This window comes from Ursus arctos, unplaced genomic scaffold, assembly GCF_023065955.2.
Source record: "Ursus arctos isolate Adak ecotype North America unplaced genomic scaffold, UrsArc2.0 scaffold_23, whole genome shotgun sequence".
Classification (NCBI taxonomy): Eukaryota; Metazoa; Chordata; class Mammalia; order Carnivora; family Ursidae; genus Ursus; species Ursus arctos.
In genome coordinates, this window is record NW_026622908.1 from 43,380,912 (window position 1) to 43,402,036 (window position 21,125).

A 21,125-nucleotide genomic window follows, 5' to 3' on the forward strand; every position below is an offset into this window, starting at 1 on the left:
TCTAGAACAATTTGTATAAGACACAGGCTTCGAAATTGCTTCAAAATTTGGCCGTAAAACTTCCTGTGTTGGTATAAGGCAAAAGCAAAAACCAACCCAACAAAGCACATTTCCCTTTCACCTCTGGGTCCCACCTCTCTCAGGGGACTTCTTGTGGGCAGTGACCCAGTGTGAATGTCTGAAGCCCTTAGCACCTGGGTCAGAGGGGAGGAACCGTAACCCTCCCGGTTAGGTGGGGAGGATGAAGACATGGCCCAGGCCTCAAGACACTCCCCTTACTGGAGTACGGAATCCTTTACGTTGGGTGAAGGTTCCTACCGCTATTGCTCACAGCTAGTTTCCAGAGGCCAAGAAAAACCTTGTTTTAGTCCTCGAAGTACCTCACTTCTATCAGTCATGTGTTTCCTAATATTTATGCACCTCCTGCGTGCCTGACGCTGGATTCAGGGGACGACTCACTCACTCCTGACCCCACGAAGGGCTCTCAGTCTCTTTCTGTACATACAGGAATACTGAAATCCTCCTTCCCCTCCCTCTTACTCCTGGTCTTTTCACTTATCTGGGCTTTTTTTTTTTTTTTTTTTTTTAAGAGAAAAACCCAGGACGCAAAAGTCACTATGGTGCTAAAAGAAAATTAAAGGCCAGAAAGGGATACACAATAATAGTAGCTTTAGGGCGCGGCGTTACGGATGGGGTCCCCCGCATTCTCCGAGCCCTGTCATGCTATTACGGTACTACAACTTTAAACGGGTTGGGTGGGGGCACACAACCACGTGGGACGGCCAGTCCAAATCCATTCAAGGACGCGATCGCTACGGACGCCCCGCCCCGTCCTGCCCGGTCCCGCCCGGCAGACCCTGGCCCCGCCTCTCTGACAGGCCCCGGGGCCTCGCTGGTCAGGCCCGCGTTCTCGGCCGCTGCTCAGAGAACCAATCACAGTCCGTCTCTACGTTTAGTCCCTTTTTGACGTCTGCCCTCAGCCAAAATGGCGCCATCTCGGAAGTTGCCGAAGCTCTAGAAGTTGCCGAAGCAGGTCCGGAAGCTGCCGAAGGAGTCCGGAAGTTACCGAAAGAGAGAAGCGGGGAAGAAGGATGGCGGATATCATCGCAAGACTCCGGGAGGACGGGATCCAAAAGCGTGTGATACAGGAGGGCCGAGGAGAGCTCCCTGACTTTCAGGATGGAACCAAGGTTCGTGCGTAGCCCCCTCCCCTCAACCCTTCTGCGGCGCGGTGCGCATGCGAGGCGGGAGGAGGCCTTAGGCGAGAGGTTGCGCATGCCCAGATAGCAGCGGCCGGTGACCCTACTGCTCACATGCCGAGCTCGAGGCTGGTTGGTCTGAATTTAAGTAGGGGGTGAATTTAGATACGTCTGCCTCGCCCCGTGGCTTGGCGGTGTGGCCGCATTGGTCGGGGAGGCCGTCAGTCATCATAAGAAGGTTGAGGGGGTTTGGCTTCAGTGGAGGAGACCCGGAGCAGGATACCTGGGACCTGGGAGGTGCCCCGGGACTGGGGAGGAGGCCCGGGGCCTCTGGGTTGCAAGGTTCAAGTTCTTTTATAGATAGGAGGGCCTTCTGAAAACCCTTAGACCAGCTCGCATTGTTTAGATGGGAAAAGTGAGGCCCCGGAGCGTGCAAACCCATTGAATATGTCCGGAGGTCAGGTCTGCCAGACTGGAACTCTTCGGCAGAGTTTTGGACCGCTCTAGGTGATGTTGCTCAGGACAGATAAGGGCTGGGAAATTAAAGAGCCTACTACCTTCCTCCTTTGTATATCCAGGCCATTTCAGGCCCCCTCCCCAAACAACCCATGTCTCCAGGCTTCCCCGATTCTGCTCATGCAGTTCCCTCCTCCTGGAGTGCCTTTCCCAGTTGCCTCTTGTCTGTAGAGTGGGGAGCTTTCCAGGGGCAGCCCCTGGGCCCCGCCGAGCGTCACACAGAGCATGCGTATTGAACGAATGACCAAAGATCCTGGCCTAGACTGAACACCAAAAGTAAGAGCGTCTTTGAATGAACACATTGTCCTTGAGCAGCGCTAGGCCCGGGTTAGGCAGGTAAAGATCCTAGGCTGGCCCAGTGTGAGTGTCCTGAGAGCAGAGGGAAGCTGCATCCTTCTGGTGATCAGTTATATGAAGAGGGATCCTTCCAGACTGAAGAGAAGAGGTGTGGGTGTGGGTGGGTGTCCCCATGGGCTGCGGGGGTTGATGGCCTTGAAGAAGGTCTTGGCAAGGGAGATCTTGGATGGAACAGACGCCAGAAGAAGAGACATTGTAAGGATAGTGAAGATATGTGAACAGTGGCACCAAAAACCAGGGACAGGTAATACCAAATAACAATTCCCAGCACAGACTGAGTGCTCACAGTGAGCCCCGTGCTAAATACCACACAGGTTTATTTCCTTTCATTCCCACCGTGTGAGACGGGTACTGGGGGTGCTTCCACTTCACTGATTCGGAAATGGAGTTCAGGGGTACGGTCTGGTGTGGTGGACAAGAGCGTGGGCTCCTCTACCTATATCCTGCCAAGGGTTCAGTCTTCAGATCTCTTCTTTCTGCACTTACCCGCAGATGATCTCCCCCAGGCTCATCCCTAAAAAACCCTCCATGCCTGGACCTCTCCCACAAGTGCACCCCCCCGTCGTTCACTCAGCTGCTGCCACACTGGCCTTGATGCTTCTTGAACACACCCCGCGATCCCCCTGCTGTTCTCTTGGCCTAGAAGGGTCACACCATTTTCCTACCCCAGCATCTGTCCTGGCGTGCTTTCTCTCGTGCTCTCTTCAGGTCTCTGCTTGAATGTGGCCTCCTCAGAGAGTGCCTGCCTCCCGCGTGTGAATTCGCCCTGTCTTACTCTGCTGCACTTTGTTTTCTGATCCGTAGCCCTTTGCGCCACTGTACACAGTACACTGTTGTGTTTCAGCCTCATCTCCTTCCACCAGAAGGTCCGGTGAACTCCATGGGCGCAGAGACTTTGTCTCTGTTTACTGCTGTGTCTAGCACAGAGCTCAGGCACATAATACGTGCTCAGTAAATATTTGTTGAAAGAACATTTGGCGCCAGAGTGCTTGGGATCCCATCCCAGCCTGTCCACCCCCTAACCGTGTGACTTGGGCCCCTTACTTCCCTCTCTGTGACTTAGTTTCCTCCTCTGGGTGGTGGGGTAGAGGTCAGGTGGTGACCTTGGCCGAGTCCTGTGCCCTGTGCTATCTGCAGGCTAGGAGCTGGGCTTGTCCGTGGGGGCTTGGTGAGAGTTGGTGCCCTTGCCTTATCCCATATGTGGCCCGCAGGCCACGTTCCACTACCGGACTCTGCACAGCGACAAGGAGGGTGCCGTGCTGGATGACAGCCGGGTGCGTGGCAAGCCCATGGAGCTCATTATTGGCAAGAAGTTCAAGCTGCCCGTGTGGGAGACCATCGTGTGCACCATGCGTGAGGGGGAGATCGCCCAGTTCTGCTGCGATGTCAAGGTACCTGGCATCCCACACGGCCTGTAGTGTCTGTCCGGCCGTTCTCTGTTCTCCATCCCAGGGCCTGTGCCCTAGCTAGGCCACCACCAACTCCCTCCAGGGCGCCACACCAACAGGGCACTGGGGTCCTGGCCTCTTCTGCCTTCTCTTCATTAGCCAGATGGCAGCCAGGGGACTAGTTCTTGAATGCAAACGACTTGCACAACTGTGTCTTTAATCCTCTCTGGCCCCTAGTCGCTCTCAGACTCACAAAGCCCTGCAGAGTCTGACTCCTGCCAGTCTTCCCCTCCCATTCACCTACCTGCCTTTCCTTTCCATCCCCTTCTTGGCCAAGATCCTCCCTCATACTTCAAAGTGAATTCCTGGGGTCACTATCTCCAGGAAGCCCTCCCCGACTGCTGGTGGCTGGCTTGAAACCCTCCTCTGGATCCTTTCTTTAACCCTTCATGCCCTGCATGGCCAGGATCTGGTCCTCTCCCTGGGTCTCAGCTACTGTAGAGGAGGGACTGGACTGTTTACCTTTAGCTCAAAATGCCCAGCACCAAGACTTAGGACATGTCTGCTGGCTGCATAGACGTCACTCCAGCAATCTGCCCCCATATAGACAGTAGGGGCAGTGAGCAGAGCTGGTCGGACTGCGGTGGGGGTAGTCCGGTTCCTACAATCTCAGCAGCTGTTCCTAGTGAAAGGTCAAAGGCTAGGTCCTCTATGCCTGGAGGTCTCTGCCAAGGGCTTGGAGTTGCTACCTTGGGCCCAGACAGGAGATAGGCCCTGAATGGGGCGGGCTGGGGTGGGAGAGAAGGAAGAGATGCTGAGTACAGTGTGGAGGGAGGGACCCGAGAAATGGTGGGAAGCCCCGCTTGTGGGCCGCACCTCTGGGAGGAGGAGGAAGAGGCAAGAATCCCAGTGAGCTTGCAAGGGCGGGGGAGATGGGTTGACAGTGAGAGTGTGTTTGTGTCGGGCGTGGGAGGGGTGCGTGGTCTGGTGGCCAGAGAGTGTGGCAGGAGCCGGGGACTTCGCCAGAACAGAAGGCTGGGATCCCTCCTGCGTTTTAACAGGGTGGGGCCTGCGCCGGTTGCCACCCCTCTCTGGGCTTCCGTGTCCTTTCTCAGCTGCTGATGGGGCCGGTGGCTGGGCCTCTCGGGCCTCGTGCCCAGGCAAGCCGATGCTGACAGAGCCCCTGGTGCCCACTCGCCTTTCTGCAGCATGTGGTCCTGTACCCGCTGGTGGCCAAGAGTTTGCGCAACATCGCAGCTGGCAAGGACCCTCTGGAGGGCCAGCGGCACTGCTGTGGCATCGCCCAGATGCACGAGCACAGTTCCCTGGGCCACGCCGACCTGGACGCCCTGCAGCAGAACCCCCAGCCTCTCATCTTCGACATTGAGATGCTTAAGGTGAGGGGCCTCTTGGCGGGACCTGGTCCTGCCTGCCCGCCCGGGGCTGTGGGCTCGGGGGGTGGACTGTTGCGGGGGTCGGGACAGGGCAGGTACAAGAACGCCTGGCGGGACCCCGGCAGTCCCCATGGCTCTCCCCCCTGGGGTCCCTCTGCCTCCACAGCGCTCCCGAGGGGGGGCTTCTCACCGTCTCCCTTGCTGCGCTGTTCCTGGAAGCCGGCGTTGCGCTGGCTGGTAGGAGGTCCCACTTGAATGTTTGTTGAATGGCCAGTGAGCGAACAAGTGGTCCTGCTCCTGGGGCCCACGCGCAGAGGCCTGGCCTGCCCAGAGGCCGCCCCCCTGGAGCCTCACCGTGGCATGGCCCGTGCTCTGGCAGGTGGAGAACCCTGGCACGTACCAGCAGGACCCCTGGGCGATGACGGACGAGGAGAAGGTGAAGGCAGTGCCGGTCATTCACCAGGAGGGCAACAGGCTGTACCGCGAGGGCCACGTGAAGGAGGCCGCCGCCAAGTACTACGACGCCATCGCCTGCCTCAAGAACCTGCAGATGAAGGTGCAGCCCGGAGCGGTGGTGCAGGGGTGAGGGGGAGCCAAGGGAGCCAGCTCTCAGCAGCTTCTGCCCTCTCCCTGCCCCCAGGAGCAGCCCGGCTCCCCGGACTGGATCCAGCTGGACCAGCAGATCACCCCGCTGCTGCTCAACTATTGTCAGTGCAAGCTGGTGGCCCGGGAGTACTACGAGGTGCTGGACCACTGCTCCTCCATCCTCAACAAGTACGACGGTGAGCACCGGGCGCGGGCTGCGCCGCCCAGCCTCTGACGGCAGCCCTGTCCTGACCCCGACACGAGCCCGAACAGATGTCCTCCCCGCAGCCGGGGCCGTGGGCTCCGTGGTGCCGGTGACGTATGAAGGGTGGCATGGGGTTCGGGGTGTGGTTGGCATCCTCGGGGTGGGAGGGCTCTGACCAGGAGGGGGCCGCAGTGCCAGTAGTCAGGCCGGGCAGCTGACTTGTCTCCCCCCACGCCGGTACCCCTGCAGACAACGTCAAGGCCTACTTCAAGCGGGGCAAGGCGCACGCGGCCGTGTGGAATGCCCAGGAGGCCCAGGCTGACTTTGCCAAGGTGCTGGAGCTGGACCCCGCCCTGGCGCCCATCGTGAGCCGGGAGCTGCGGACCCTGGAGGCACGGATCCGGCAGAAGGACGAAGAGGACAAGGCTCGCTTCCGGGGCATCTTCTCCCACTGATAGGGCCCTGCCGGCCCTGCCCGCCCTGCCCAGCCCACTGCTGCTGCCGCCGGCACCCCTGCCCCCGTGACGTCATGCTTCTCTGTATATAAAGGCCGTATTTATCTCTCCCTGCGCCTGCTGAGCTGATCCATTGGGGGGAGCCGGGGTTATCACCTCGAATTTCCTCGCACTGGGGTGGTTTGGGGAGGCAAGGATTGGGGTTCTAATCCCAGCTTTCCATTTACCAGCTCCAAGACCTCTCTGCGCCTCAGTGTCCCCAACAGAGATGAGGAGGATGTCTGTCACAAAGGAAGTGTTTTTGCTGCCCAGGGCCGAGGCGCCTGGGAGCCTTCAGTCTTCAGGGGGAGACAAAGGCACAGCCAGGAGGGCCTGAGTGAGATGCGCCCCACGCCCCCAGTGTAGCTCTCCCCTCGAGCCTCTGGTCCTGTGGTCTTCTGGCCCCAGCTTCGGGAGGCAGGTTTCAGTCAGAAGCCCTTGCGAACTGCAGGGCTGACGCGGGTGGGGAGGGTGGGGTGGGGTGGGCTGACTCTTCAGGAGGAGGCCTCGGGTAGAAGGGAGGACAGAGCCCTCCATGAGAACCTCCGAGTCCCGGGTCCCCATCCTGGCCTTGCCTCTAACTCATGCTATGACCCAGGGTGCATCCTGGCCCCCTCTGCCCTTCAGTGTCCCCATCACACTGGAAACTGGGCGCGGTAGCCCTGTGGTGCCAGGCAGGTGGGCAGTCAGGTGGGTTACAGGTGGTTTATTTTCATGGATTTACACACACTGGAAAAGCCTCTGGGCCCTTGCCGCTCCCTCCTCCCCCCACCGAGGCTAGGTGCCCCTGACATGAAGGGGAAGCAACACTGAGGGGCAGACAAAGATGCAGGGTGTGGGGTTGGGGGCCAGAGGTCTGGGCCCCCAGCCGCCCGCATGTGCCACTTGGGCCCCTCGCGTACATGAATAAATAACTCAGGGCCGGCCACAGTGTGGGCCTCACTCTTCACTGTCCAACTTGAGGCTGATGCTCCGGGCCTTGCCTCGGGCCAGGGTGGTGGGCGGTGTCCCTGGGCCCTCACGCTCCACCTGACTGGGGCCCCTGGAGCGAAGCAGCTGGCTCTGCTTGCGGAGGAAGTCCACAGGGCTGGCCCCGCTGTAGCTGCTCTTGGCCAGGGCAGCCCTGGAGGGTCCCGCGGGGGCGTGAGGGTGGGCGCCTGCCTCCAGCTGGCCCAGGTGGGCCACGTAGCCGTCTGACAGGAACTGTGGGCAGAATGGGCAGGGATGAGGGCATGCCCGATCTCAGGCCCACGCGCGGCCCTCACCTGTCGACCTCCCCCGCCCCAGGCTCCTGGGCAGTGCTGGCAGCGTTTCGGGCCCGGCACAGCCTGACCTGGAGCCTTCTCTCAGCGGAGAGGAACCCCAGATTGGGAGCCAGAGCACCCTGGCTTTACTCCTTGCTCTGCGCCTCTCTGGGCTTCAGTTTCCCGAGGGCTTGGTGGGAAAGAACAGGAACTAACATCCTGTAAGCACTTGCTTTGTTCCCAGCCCTGTGCATGTTATGTGATGTTCACGAGAGCTGTGGAGCCTGGTGCCAGTTCATCATTTCCGTTCTATAGACAGGAAGTCGGGGCTCAGAAAGCTCAAGGTCCATGCCCAGGGCCAGGCCAGAGCGGAATGCAATGCGCACTCAGCGTCTCGAGCACGCTCCCGCCTCTGTTACCAATCCCGGCCTGCCCAGCAGCTCCAAACTGTTCAGGACCCTATCCTAGGAGGAGCCCAGTTCCCCGAGGCCAGCTGGCCTTTTTATAGCCATCCCCTGGGTGCTTCTGAACACAGGTGGTCCTCATGGCCTCAGACCCAGGCTCGGGCTCTCTGGCCACCTCCCAGTCCCCGCCTTCACTCTGCCCTCACCTGGCACTGAGCTTGCAGCTTCCGCACCGCTCGGCCCACGATGTAGGTCTGGCTCGGGGGCAGGCCCAGTGCCGCATATACGGCCACGTCTTTGGGGGACCCATAGCCGGCCACGATGTTCAGTTCTACCTGTGGCAGGAGAGGCCAGTCAGCCATCCTAGGGGACGAGGGTTGGGTAGTTCCAAGAGACCGGGGTGGGTCTGCTGGGCATCCCAGGTCAGAGGGTTTCGGGGGCGGGGCTCGTCGGATGGAGGCGGGGCCACAACGTCCAGTCACCAGGTCCCCAGGAGCTGGAGTTGGTCGGGAGGACTGGGGCAGGGCCATGGGGGCCTCTCCTGCCAGTTAGGGTCCGGGGCCCATGGGGGTGGGACCACGTGGGCCTCCGCGGGTCCTACAGCCCCAGGAGGGGGCTCCCCCTCCCCAGCCTCACCTCCTGGACCAGGCTCTGCAGAAACATCGCTTTCTGGCGCAGTGGGTCGTGGGTGAGGCCATCGCAGAAGGAGACGACGCCGTGAGGAAAGTTGTGCTGCGACAGCCAGGCCACCACGCGGTGCTTCTGCATATCCGGCCGGCCCGTTACGTACACGATCAGGTAGCCGGCGTCCTGCCAGTGCCTGCGGAGTGGACTGCGGTCAGCTCCATCGCCGGGGGTGGGGCCAGTCACTGGGGCGAGTGGGGTGGCGCCGCTCCTACCTGACCACGTCCACGGCGCCAGCGCGCACCTTCGGGTCGCTGCCCATGATGGAGACGCTGGCGGTGAAGGAGCCGTCGATGCTGAAGACCACAGCCTCGGTGCCACGGGCCACCACAGTCAGGCAGCACTCGGCGTACGTGTGGTCGCCCCTGCGACCCATGGACGGCATGAGTGGCACGGGGCAAGCAAGGCCCGGCAGAGTCCCGGCCCGCGGAAGCCCGGCCTGCCCGGCGCTCACCTGACCACCATGCGCACCGGGTAGACGCCGATGCCCAGCGCGCGCTCGAGGGGCACCGGGAAGGTGAGGCGGCCGGAGCTGTTGGTGACCTCAGTGCCGAAGTGGATCCACTTGCCCGACAGCGGCTGCGTCATGATGTAGACGTCCACCTGGTGGGGAGAGCGGGCGAGAGGCCCATGGGGCGGAGACCCGTGCACCCCCGGACACTGAGTGGAGGAGGGTCTGGGCAGGCTGTCGTCGGGGGTGGAGGGATCGAGTTCCCGTGGGCGCGAGGTCAGCTCGAGGGGGACGGGTGTACCCGGGGCCAAGGCCGCCGGGTCCTGACCTTCTCTCCAGTGAGCGTGACCACATCCAGGGGCCCGTACATGAAGCGCCCGTTCAGCACCTGGGGGCGGCCCTCGCACACGACCGTGTCGCTTGCCCGGTGGTTGGAAGTGACGTTCTGGCGGGAGGAGACGGCGTGAGCCCGCAGCCCGGCGGGGACAGGGATGCGGGAGGGGCTGTTGTGGGGGACCCGTGCCCAGACAGGGGCGACGCCCAAGTGGTGGGCGCTTTGCCGACCCGACCTGAGGTCGGAGGTGCGTGTAAACTGCGGCTCCCAGGGCATGGAGTCATGACAGGAAGGATTCAGAGGGTGAGGCTCTGTGCGGAGAGCGAGGATCCGACGTCCGAATTAGCCGTGGAAGGGGAGGAGTTTCCTGGTTCCCAGGGGCGGGGCCGAGGCTCGAGGAGGCGGGGCCAGGACTATAGGGGGCAGGGGGCGGGGGCGGCGCCTGGGAAGTCCCGGAAAAGTAGTTCAGGGCGGGGATGGTGGGGAAAGAGGCCAGGGTCTCGCTCCTGAGGGCGCGAGGGGTAGGGCACATACCCGGATCTTGACTTGCGTGCGTTTGCGCTGCCACTTCTCTCTGGGGAAGGCCGGGCTGTAGATGGATGGCTCCTCGCACTCCGTCAGCTGTGGCTGCTCCTTCTCGATCACCTGTGCACGTGAGGCCACGTGAACGAGGAACCTGGGGCCGCGCCTCCCCTGGCCCGCGGCTCCCCATCCCTTGTCCAGTTCTCATCTCCCAGACGTATCCCCGAGCCCACCTGGCGCAGGATGAAGGCCACCACATCAGCCGATTCCCAGTAGCTGGCGTGGAAGAGGTGGGGCAGCGTGACGGTGGGGAAGGCGGTGAGTGCCTCGGGGCAGTAGAGCGAGTAGTCAATCCGCTTGGTCCCCCACCAGCGCTCCAGGACTGCACGGCCACGTTGGGCAGTGAGTCAGGGGTGGCCTCCCACCTCGTGCCCACGTGTCTGGCCCCTGGGTGCTCTTTCCTCCCTCCTTTCTGACAGGCCTGCTCTTTGCCAAATTCAAGGTTGGGTGCTGGGGCCCTCTCCTCCCAGAGCAAATGCTGGGGGGAAGGGTGTTTCAGCTGCGCTTTGGGAGGTAGAATAAGTGTCCCCTCCCCAGGCCGGGTGGCTGGTTGACTTACTCTTAACCACCTCACTGGTGGTGCTGGGGGCAGCTGGCTGGGCCGGTGGATCGGTGCCTAACTCACTGCCCTTCCAGAAGGCACCGCTGGCGGAGGTGGGTGTTGAGGGCACCAACATCTCCAGCTCTTCCAGAAAGAGGCCTGAGTGTGTCTGCAGAGTGTCAGCTGGGGGAGGTGGGGCAACCTGAGCGGCAGTCTGAGCCAGGCTGCCCTCCTGTCTTCTCACCTGGGGCCTCCGAGACAGCTTGGCCCCTGCACCTCCCATCTCCCCTGCCAGCCCTCCCTGGTCAGGTCTTGACTGAGGCTGAAGTGCCCCACATGAAGTGTGCAGATGAAGGGTAGGGGGCATTCCCTCCTCTTAGCTCACGCTGACAGCCCACTGTTCCTGCCAGAATGCCTGCTACCACCGCTCCAACACAGGCCCACTCGTCTCATGAGGCCAAATGGGTACCCACTTGCATGCATACGGGTACATGCCCCATATTGATACATGAACACGAGTGCATATGCCGTGCACCCCTCCACACAGTTACAGCAGTCCCCCACATTGTGGCTCTTCCCAGACATCAGCACCCCAGTGCCACTGGCTCCTCTCTCTAGCCCAGCCATCAGAGGGCCTTGGGGATCCTCACAAAGGGCCAGGGTAGGGCTCCGTGGTCTTGGGATTGGTGACATGAGAGGTCATCAACGATGTAGGAACCAGCTCATGTCTTCTTGGGTGAGGGAAGCCCATTCCCATCCCTCCTGGCTGCTGCCCTTCTCCTTCTCCCCTTTATCTTGGTTGGGGGCATACCCAACAGCAGGGATGAGCCGTCTCCCAGGGGGAACTTCTGGTAGCGGGGCACGGCCAGTGGGGCGATAGCTTGGAACTTGGGGGCCAGCAAAGGCTCAAGGCGGGAGGCGCAGGGGTCGGCGGCGTGGAAGAGGTTGTAGATCTGCTCACAGGCTGGCCGCATTTGGGCCACTGGAACCCAGAAGATAAAGGAAGGAGGAGGTTCAGCTGGGCATGCTGGGAGGTGGGGGTGTCGGAAGCAGCACCTGACAGGCTGTGTAACCCTGAGCCAGCACTTCCCAAACTGCACTCCCCAGGGTCCCGGGAAAGTGAGACAGGTGTCTCAGCTAAGAAGAGATCAGACCCTTCATCCGCTGATGTGATTCAGGATGAAGTATTTCCTCTGCCTGTCAGACCCCTTCTCAAGCGGAGCATCGCGTATGGCCTGAGTTCCTCCTGGCGCACTTTGGGAAACTTGATCTTGGCAAGTCCCTTCTTTCTGGGCCTCAGGTTCCCCTTCTCTAGCCAGCATCTTAGTTTGTGCAGTGGGGTATGGCGATAATGCCAGCATCTCGTGGGGGACCAAAGAGCTAGGGAGGAGCAGACGAAGGAAAAGGGCTGGCTCCCGCCCCACCCTGAGGGCTCACCCTCCAAGGTGGGCATCACGGTTTTGCGCAAAGCCAGCACCAGGCCCAGCGGGGAGCCAAAGAGGAAGAAGCCGGAGACCTTGAAGTCAAGGCGGGCAGCGCTGCTGGGGCCATCGGGAGCCTCAGAAGCGGCAGCAGGTGGGCAGGAGGCTGTGCTTGCCCGCCTGGGCTCCCCGGAGGAGGTGGTTGGGGGGGCTGCCTGCAGGCTGTGGGGGGAGAGGGGTGCTCAGTGCTGCTGCCTCCACAGCCCAACACAAGCCCAGGGCGTGGGTTACGGGGCAGAAATGTCACCTGTTCTGAGCACCCTCGGACTCAGGACTGATCATGTCGCTGGGGGTGCGCTGGGCAGGCAGGACTGAGGGTTCTGGGCTGGCCCGGCCCAACCCCTCCACCCCGTCTGCCAGGGGGTCCCGCACTGGGCCGACCTCCGGGGAGAGCAGCTCATTGTTCTAGACAAAATAGGGGACAAAAATATCCTTAGGATTGGAGACGATTCGATTTCTACTTATTTGGAAGCGAGGAAAGAGGCCTGGGGGTTGGGCAGGGACTCAAGGAAAGAACTCTGGGCAGAGTCCAAGAGGGGGCAGCACGAGGCAGCAGGGGAGCTGCCTGAAGAGAAGTCGTATTGCAGGGGACAGAGACCTAGAGCTGGAGAGACACCCCCCTCCTGAGGACGCAGGGTTCGGCCACACTGACCATGCTCCCTCGGCGGCTGCTGCCCCGGCTCCCCGTGCCCGCGCTGGCGCTGTGACAGAGCGCATCGAAGCCCAGGATGCCGCCGACGCCGTCTCCAATCAGCACCACCTGGGTGGGGAGAGTGGAGCCATCAGGAGGGGCTGTGGCAGAGGCAGGCAGAAGGGGGGCTCTAGCGGCTAGCTTCTCTGGAACATCCCTAACCCCTGACCTGCCCGCAGAAGCCAGCACCCTCGGATGAGCGCAGGAAGGCAGCGTAGGCCTGGTTGGTGCGGGCAATGACAGTGGCCACGGCGCCTTGGTACCGGGAGGACGAGGTGGCCAGCAGCGGCAGGGCAGCCAGTGGAATGTGGTCCTGGGAGCGCGACAGGCTGTCACCATCATGGCTGTAGGGGCTCAGGCTGTAGGAGGAGGTGTGGCCGGTGGGTGGGAGGGCCTCCAGCCCCTCTGCTGCCCCCTCCAAGTCCCCTTGGCCTGTTGGCAAGTCCTAGCACCATGGGGCCTTTGTGATGGAGCCCTTGATTGAAACTGGGGTCCAGCTGGGTGGGTGACTGGCCCAGGTGCCTGGCTCCCTGGCCTCCTCCCCCTTTCCTCATGGGGTCTCTTTGGTCCCTGGAGCCCCAAGCTATCTGCCCCTGAAGATGCCCACCCTCCCACCCCTGACCAGTACTTGGAGACAAGGGCATAGGCAGCAGCACAGATGGGCGGGCAGGGCACCAGACGCAGTGCCACGTGGCCCAAGGCCTCAGGGAAGTGTATTCGTGTGACAGCCTCAAAGGCCAGGCTCAGGGTCTGCACGTCTGCCTGCTTGGAGTTGGCATCTCCGGGGCCCGAGTCCAGGATGTTGCCGCTGTGCAGGATGAGGAAGAGGGCGTGGACTGCGCAGGCCTCGGCCCCCAGCTCCCCGGCTCCATCTGGGCCCTGTGGGGCACAGTGGGGTACCAGGGTGTCAGAGCGGTAGCCTGCCTGGCGGGGTGCAGAACTGCAGGTGTGGGGTACTGACCATACTCACCTCTGAGTCCCTGGGTGCTCGGGCCCCATCCCCAATGTCTTTGGTGGCCTCGGTTCCAGGGTCTAAAAGGACAGGGGGAAGCCAGTGAAGGAGGCTGAGGGGCCTGTGGGGTTCCCCTCAGCTGGTATTTCAGATACCCCTGCTCTGCTGTCTGCCCGAGGGACTCCCCACCTCCTCTGTCCTTCCTCATCAGGCTCTCATGGGTCATTTCACATTTCTGAGCCTTCGCACATGCCGGTCCCGCTGCTGTTAGGGACGCCTCTCCCCACAATGCCTGTTTGCCTGGAAAATTCCCTCTGATCCTGCCCTGTCCAATGTGTAACCACTAGCCACATGTGCCTATTTAAACTGAAATAAATTAAAACGCAATACAGTACAAAATTCAGCTCCTCACTCACACTGGCCACATTTCGAGTGCTTGGAAACCACACATGGCCAGTAGCTAGAACCTTTCCATCATCGCAGAAAGTTCTGTTGGACAGAGCTAGTCCAGTCCTTCAGAATCCCGCTTAGACGTCACCTCCCATGTGAAGCCTCCCTGGACTCCCAAATTAATTCCTTCGTGTTTGGGGCTATGTCTGAACTTGGAAAACACTCTAACCGGCCATCTGTCCTCCCCTCACCCACTCACTACTCATCTGCATGTTTAATGAGCACCCTTTCTGGATGGACATTCGATTTAGGACTCCATTAAGCTTAGGACTGAGTGGGTGTCTGAGCACCTACAGCACACAGGGCGCTGGTGGCTGGCAGTCTTTACCTGGCGTCCCCTCGGCCTCCACGGGCGAGGCAAAGGCGTCAATGAAGTCGTTGGAGTTCCACTTGGTCATCTCCTTGGGGAAGACCTCGTCACTGTCCGAGAAGCCTTCTGAAAGGACGAGGGGCTGTGTCATGGGGCCGTGGGAGCTGCTGTGGGATACCCCCACCCCCAGCAGGGCTGTGGTGCTGACCGTGGGCGTCAAAGAACTCATCCTCGGAGCTGTTCTCAGAGTCTCGGGCGATGTTCTGCATGCGCCATTCAGACAAGCTCTGCGGAGACACGCCCCCTGCAGGGCCACATCCCCCTCAGCCCGGGCATCCAGCCTGAGGGGGCTCCCTCCTGCCCCTGTGCCCCAGCCTCACCTCCGTGCTGGGATGAGTAGGAGGAACGGGAGGACGAGGACCACTGCTTGCCGAAACTGGCATCAGGTGAGGCGTCGGGGCCGGAGGAGGCCTCAGGCCCATCGGGGGTGCCAGCGTGGCTGGCCACGGCCCGGGCCTCAACACTAGGCTTCCCGGGGGCCTGGGCCTCCGGCCCCTCACTGCCTGTGTTGCACTTGGCCATGCGCTGTGCCAACATGCGGGCAGTCTCTTCCTCCAGTGCCCGGATGTCAGCCATGCTCAGCTCTGTCCATTCATCCTGCCAGCACCAAGCCTGGCGGTGGGCCCGTAGCATCACCCGACGCAGACCTGCAGGTGCCCAGGCATCAGAACCATGCCCCCCCCCCCCCAGTCTGAGTTTCCCTGCCACTGTCACGGGGCAGCCGCAGGCCCAGGCCTCTACACTGGGTGATGGCTCCCCTGGCCACACCAGCCACCCGGAGCCATAAAGTAGGGCAGGGCAAGTGCCATCCGGGAGATGGGAATAGAAACTGGGGCATTTGTCTTCCTGCTCCATCTCCCTCCCTCCGTCCCTGCCTCTTTTATCCCTCTGGACACCCCAACTCTGCGCACAAACCCAATGGCGACACCCTGGGAAGCTGGGACCGTGGCTTCTTGTTATCTTTCTCACTAGCTTCCTGCTGACTTCTTCAGAGGAGTTAACAATTAGGCATTAACAGTTAATGAAATTGTTGATAGTTAATGAAGGTGTTAATAGTTAATGGAAGTGTTGGCACTTAATGAAGTTTGTAGCGAAAGATGATACCCATTCTGGGATATTGTCATCGGAAGCAGAGGAATAAAGTTAGAAACTTCAATATCTAGGAAATAAACTAATAATGGTTGGATTATAATTATAAACTTCTGGAAGGAACTATATCAGAATCTCACCAGCAATTATATGTGAGTGATTTCATTTTCTTATTCGTGCCTTCTGGTATTTTTACAAATGCAAGACAAGGAGCCTACATTGCTCTCTAAGCTAAATTTCCTCATCTGGTCTGTAAAATGGGAATAGCGGTTCTTACCGTGCAGGGGTGTCATGGGTGTTAAAGGAACCCTTGCAGGAAAAGTGATTAGCGAAGCACCTTACATGTTGTGAATGCTCAGTCAGGATTAGCTCTTAACACCTGGCCCAGCCTCCTGCTCGTTCATAGAAGGGAAAACCAGGGAAGCGGCTCACTGGAGGTCCCGTGGTGCCCAGGCCCCTGCACACCGCCCGTCTGAGGATTGTTCTTCTACCAGCAGGCGGCCCACCCTCAGAGCTGGGGGACGGGGCAGGGCTGAGCTGCAGGCACTGTGGGGTTAGCAACAGGACTCCTGGAAACCGGGGCCAGAGCACGGGGCCATGGGAGCTGGGAGTGGGAGGGACCCCAGCAGAATGAGGGCAGAGTCCCAGCCTTAGGCTGTACTTCCTAGTGTGTTGCCGGTTAGGGCTGCTGACCCTTTTGAGAGTTTCTAAGTCTCCCTGCACCCACAGAACGTTGGAGAATCCTGGAAGCTTAATGGATGAACAGCAGCATCTCTGAATGTCAGAGCCCGCCTGGACCTCAGAGATTATCTCCCCCACTTCTTACCATCCTGACTCTTACCTATGCCTCAAGGCGAGGCGCCCCGACCCCCATCTGGGCTGTGCTGCTCCCCCCTGCCTCAGGGCCATATCACGTGGAAATGAAGGCTTTATGCTTCTGCGTCCCCAGTAGCCTGGGAGCATCCCTGGCTCAAACACAGGGGGCCTGGTGCCTGCCGGCTCAAGGGGACCTCCTGTGGCTGGGTGCTCACCGACGTCATGGATGAACTGCTCGATCTTGGCCTGCATGCCCCAGTAGCGGAACTCAACCTTGCACAGCTTATAGGCACACATGAGGGGCCCTGTTTGGGCTGCTGTGCGCGCCCAGTCATCAGCCAGTGGTCCTCGGCCAGTCTTGGCCGAGCGGTACAGCCGGGGGTCCTCTTCCGCTTTGTATTCTCCTGGGGCCACTGCATCCCGCACGATGTCGATGGTGTCTGAGGGGGGTTCCAGCGGCACTGAGCCACACCAGCCCCATCCCCCCCCGCCACCCCTTCTCTGCCTTGGGACTGGGAGGGCAGCCTCCCACCGCCAGGAAGCCGAGGCTAGGAGAGCCTGTGACTTGTCAGAGGCTGCCCACTGAGGTGGCAGGTGGCCTGAGGCTCTGGGGTCCCCTCACTGGCCCTGGGCCTCACCCAGGATGCGCTGTCTCCTCTCAGCTCCACTCAGGTTGAAGACATTCGGCTGCTGCCCCCCATCAGGCAGGTAATACGTCTCTATTTCAATGGAGAATTTCTCCACAAAGGGGCAGGTGTACCTGGACACAGGGCAGGGGTGAGGATCATTACTGTGCCCACCAGGGCTGTTCTCCTTGTCGCCCCAGGCCCGCCCCCGACCACTCACCGTGTTCGGGTGTAGGGATAGGCATTCCAGGATTCCTCTTCCACCTGCAGGGCAGCCTTGGGCAGCAGTGCCCGGAACCAGCCTGGGATGTGGGAGCCCACGTGGTACACCTTGTGTGTATACTGCCCGCTGCCGCCGGGTCCATCCGTGTAGGGCCGGTTGGCCAGGATCTCCACACCACTGCCCTCACCGCTCGACTCCTCCCGACTCTTTTTCTGCACCCCGGGCAGAGCAGAAAGGGCAGCTCAGCTCCAGCTGAGCTCCTGGGGTCCCCAGCTCAGCCTGGCCCCCTGCATAGTGCTAGAGCCCTAGCCCCAGCCTTTCCACCTCCCTGAAACCCGACCCTGGTGCCCTGCAGCTCCCTGGGATTGGGAACACAGCTGCTGTTCAGCCCTCCATAGGGCTTGCAACCCAGCACTCATTCACGTACTTATTGTCTGCTCTGTTTCAGGCATATTGGGATTATATTAATTGGGACCTCCTGTTGATGAACAAAACAAAGACCCCTGCCTGCCCTGTGGGACTTCAGTTCCAGTGGAGGAAGGGACTTAACAGAAGCAAATGACATGGTATGTTAGAAGTGGTAAGTGTTATGGGAAGAAGAAAGTGTAGGCTAGGGTCAGGGATATTGGGCTGGGATTACGATTATGACAGGATGGTCAGGGAAAGCCTCATTGAGAAGAAAACATGACCACAGTGTGAATATGACTTCAAGTGGGGGAGGGTAGATGTGGAGTGCAGACGTGGGCTGGGGGGAACTATTCAAGGCAGAGGGGATGCCAACGCAAGCTCCTGCGATGGGAATGTGCCTCGTGTGCTCCAGGGGCAGCAAGAAGGCCTGGAAGGGTGGGCTGGAAGAATCGAGGACAGTAAAACCTGAGAACTTGACCCCAGTCCCCTCCCTCTCTGGGACCCCAATACCAGCTCCTGCCACACCCCTTGTAGCTTGAGAGCACTCAGATCCTGCCCTTTTGCAGTTCTGGAGCCTGAACTTGACCCACTCAACCCCCTGAGGACAGATCCTGGCCCTCTTGTCTCTTCAGACACTAACCCTCATGGGGAACACAGGCCTCCCTGAGGCTCTGAACAGTTTTCCCTCCCTGAGAGGTGGCCTCGCTGCATTCTTCCCAAGCCTGGACCCCACCTTACCCTTTTGGGTCTCTGTTGTCCCTCTCTGTCAGTTTTGGGGTCGGGTCCTCATTCCCATCTCCCTGACGACCCGGGGTTTTCAGGATGGTGCACCCTCTGGGGGGCCCTTCCAGTCTTCTCTACCAGCTAGCACCCCTCCCGGCTCCCTGCCTCTCACTCTTGCCTCCTCATACACTCCTCTCCCTTCTGCAAGGGGTTACAATTCTAAGGAGGATTAAAGGAGATCAGAAGTGGGCTGGGCATCAACCAGGGGCCAAGCACTTGGGGGATGGGGCGGCACCACCAGGCCCTTCTGCCCTTTTCCCCATAGCCACCCCCAACCCCCCTCCCCCCCCCGCATTGGAAGGGGGACTTCTCTGCCCTCCCCTAGGCTCTGAGTCCTTCCAAGCCCCAGAGCTGGGCTGATGGGGGTTGAGCTGGTCCCAGCTCCTTGTCCCAGGTGCGGCCTGCGCGCTCCTGCCATTACCCCATCACGAAGTGTGGCCCCTTGGTCTTCTGCTTCCCACCGCCCTCACCTGGATCATGTAGAGCTGGGCCACCTGGTACTCATCCAGGCTCATGGGCAGCAGAATGTGGTACTCCTTGATGAGCATCCTGAAGGTGCTCGGCCGGCCGCGCGCGGCCTCCGCTCCGCCTGGCGCAGGGCACGGCGCGGCAGTCAGTGCGGGGCGGCGGCGCGCGGCCCCGAGCCCTGCGCGCCGGCCGGAGGGCTCGGGCCGCCGGACCCCATGCCTGGGCCCGCCACCGGGGAGGCAGAGGCGAGCCCGGCGCTGCCGCCAGCGCCGCCGAGGGCCGCGAGCCGCAGCGAGGCTGAGCGCTGACCTCCTTTCCGCGCAGCCCCAGTCCCCCGCCCGCCCGTCGCCATGGCAACCGCGCGCTGACGCGGGCCCCCCGGAGCGGCGAGCGCGGGCCGGAGGGCTAACGGGCCACCTTCGCCTCTCCAGCCGCTGCCGTGTCCTAAGCCCCCTCAAAATCCCTCGGGGACCCGCCCCCAGGAGCCCCGGTCCCCTCCCTCCTGGTCCGCCTTCCACAACCAGCCCCTTGGGGCCAGCCCCCTGCACCCCGTTTCCCCTACTCGGTGGGATCACCTGTCCCCCACTCCCAGACATCCACTTAGAACCTTGTCCCCCAGGGTGTCTCTCCACAGAGCAGCTCCGTGCGCCTCTCCTCTGAGCGTCTGTCACTGTTCCCCACCCCCCGCACCCGAACCTACCTTCCAGGACCACATAACTAACCCCTCCGGCCCCCAGACCTGCCTTCCCTGTTCTGGCCCGCAGCCCAGTCCTCGACTCCCCCTCCTGAGCATCCTTTCTGGACCCCCGGCACTCGTCTATGCAGCCACCCCATCATCCTTCCTGGGGTTGACCCCTCTTCGGGCTGAGGCAAGAGTGGCTCCACTGGGTATCCCACGGGCCCCCACCCCGGGAGACCCGCTCCGCCCACCTGCGCCCCGGTTCCGCTGCAGGCACCCCTCCCACCTCCCCACTTAGCACCCAGCGAACAGGCGAGAGGCCCCATTGTCCCCACTTCCCTCTGCTCCCCGGCGTCCCCGTCCCCCGCCGTGCTCTTGGCCCGCCCGCCAACGTCCCGGCTCACCTCTAGTTTAGGGCGGGCACCCCTCACCCAGTACGGGCGGGGGCGGACGGGCCGTGGGTCGGAGCCCGGAACGCCCCCAGCCCCAGCCTCGGGTTCCAGCAGTGGCCGGACCCTCTGGAGGCGCAGCGCGGGCCCATGGCCCCGACCTTCCTCCGGGTCCGCCCGCCGGCGCCCCTGCCGGCCCTCCCCGCCGCCCGCCGCGTCACTGCGGCCGCCCCGCCCCTTTCCTGGGCCCGGCTGGCCCTCCCCATTCCGGCGGGGTCCCGGTAGCCCCGCCCGCGGCGGAGGAGGGCGGCCCCTGCCTTCCTTCCCCAAGGCGGCCGGGGAAGAGGCAGTTCTCCAAAGGCTGCCGCTTTTACTCCCTCTATGCACTTTGGGATCCCCTAAGCACTTATGGTTCCTATCTCCACCCTGGCCCAGCCCTCCTGGGTGCCATGGAAATATGGCAGGACTCCATCCCCATTCTCCCCAGCCCTCGAACCTGTGACCTAGGGTAGGGGAAATGTCTCAGTCCGCAAAGTCTGGAGAGAAGCCGCTGGTCTAGGGCTTGCCTTTTCTGAGGGGCTGGGGTTCCAGTGCCCCAGGCCTCTAGGGTCATTCAGCTACACATTCAGGCAGAGGGCTGAAGTCACTCGGAATCCTTGGTCTAGCCCCTGAATGGGGCCCCATGGCTTTCCCCACTGATGCCTTCCGGGTCCACAAGTCTGGCCAGCCAGACCCTGGGCAAAGGCTGAGACACCTGAGGGCTGGGCTCATGGGACCACACCCAGCCAACCAGAAGGTACTGGGACAGTGGATGGCAGCACCGAGCTGGGTCACACCCCTGTTGGAAGCCAGTCCTCTACCCTTGGCTCTGCTTCCCAGGTGCTGGGGAGAAGGAAGCAGCAGTGCTACCTCTCCTTTGAGGAGTCAGGATGTATTCAGAGCCTCCCAGGGGTGTTTTGGAGTTTAAGATGTTAGGGCATTAAGGATGTGGGGCCTGGCTTACATGAACTGAGATTTCCATCCTTCCAGGCATGACTGCCAACCCAGAGAAAGAACCCTCTAGGCCCGGGCTGGCCACAGTGCCCTCCAGCTCTGGAGGCTGCTAAGGCCTTGCGCTGCCCCCTGGTGGCACCACATGCAGGAGGGTAGGGCTCTCAGCTACTGGAGCTCAACCCTCTCCACTACTTAAAACCGGGAAGGCTGAGGGCTGGAGAAGGGCAGGGTTCCCATCCAAGTCAATGGACAGCAGGGGCCAGGCAGGACCAGCCTCAGTGGCCCTCTCTCCCACCACTGCACCACCCCCTTTTCCCTCCCCGAGTCTC

General features: G+C 61.3%; 2 protein-coding genes across 3 annotated transcripts; one reads left to right on the forward strand and one right to left on the reverse strand.

Moving 5' to 3' along the window:
* The first annotated feature begins 882 nt into the window (after positions 1-882).
* On the forward strand, positions 883-6,209 carry AIP (aryl hydrocarbon receptor interacting protein). 2 transcript variants are annotated; one of them, XM_026483054.4, is made up of 6 exons: positions 883-1,190; positions 3,284-3,463; positions 4,669-4,857; positions 5,234-5,410; positions 5,495-5,636; positions 5,894-6,209. In XM_026483054.4, exons 1-6 carry the CDS (start codon positions 1,092-1,094, stop codon positions 6,097-6,099), a joined length of 993 nt encoding a protein of 330 aa, XP_026338839.1. In that variant the 5' UTR covers positions 883-1,091; the 3' UTR covers positions 6,100-6,209. The 2 variants fall into 2 exon arrangements, with proteins under 2 accessions (XP_026338839.1, XP_026338840.1); XM_026483055.4 differs by having other exon boundaries at positions 946-1,190; positions 5,495-5,628; positions 5,894-6,070.
* Positions 6,210-6,829: 620 nt separating this feature from the next.
* PITPNM1 (phosphatidylinositol transfer protein membrane associated 1) lies at positions 6,830-20,006 on the reverse strand. Its single transcript, XM_026483053.4, has 24 exons — positions 19,819-20,006; positions 18,738-18,856; positions 17,074-17,288; positions 16,866-16,987; positions 16,443-16,667; positions 14,643-14,969; positions 14,471-14,566; positions 14,281-14,388; positions 13,521-13,582; positions 13,179-13,429; positions 12,720-12,909; positions 12,512-12,619; positions 12,107-12,264; positions 11,816-12,021; positions 11,190-11,360; positions 10,397-10,561; positions 10,011-10,159; positions 9,790-9,900; positions 9,250-9,366; positions 8,925-9,073; positions 8,686-8,835; positions 8,423-8,606; positions 7,993-8,121; positions 6,830-7,341 (listed from the first exon to the last, which is right to left on the reverse strand). Exons 2-24 carry the CDS (start codon positions 18,813-18,815, stop codon positions 7,078-7,080), a joined length of 3,735 nt encoding a protein of 1,244 aa, XP_026338838.1. The 5' UTR covers positions 18,816-18,856; positions 19,819-20,006; the 3' UTR covers positions 6,830-7,077.
* Positions 20,007-21,125: the final 1,119 nt, after the last annotated feature.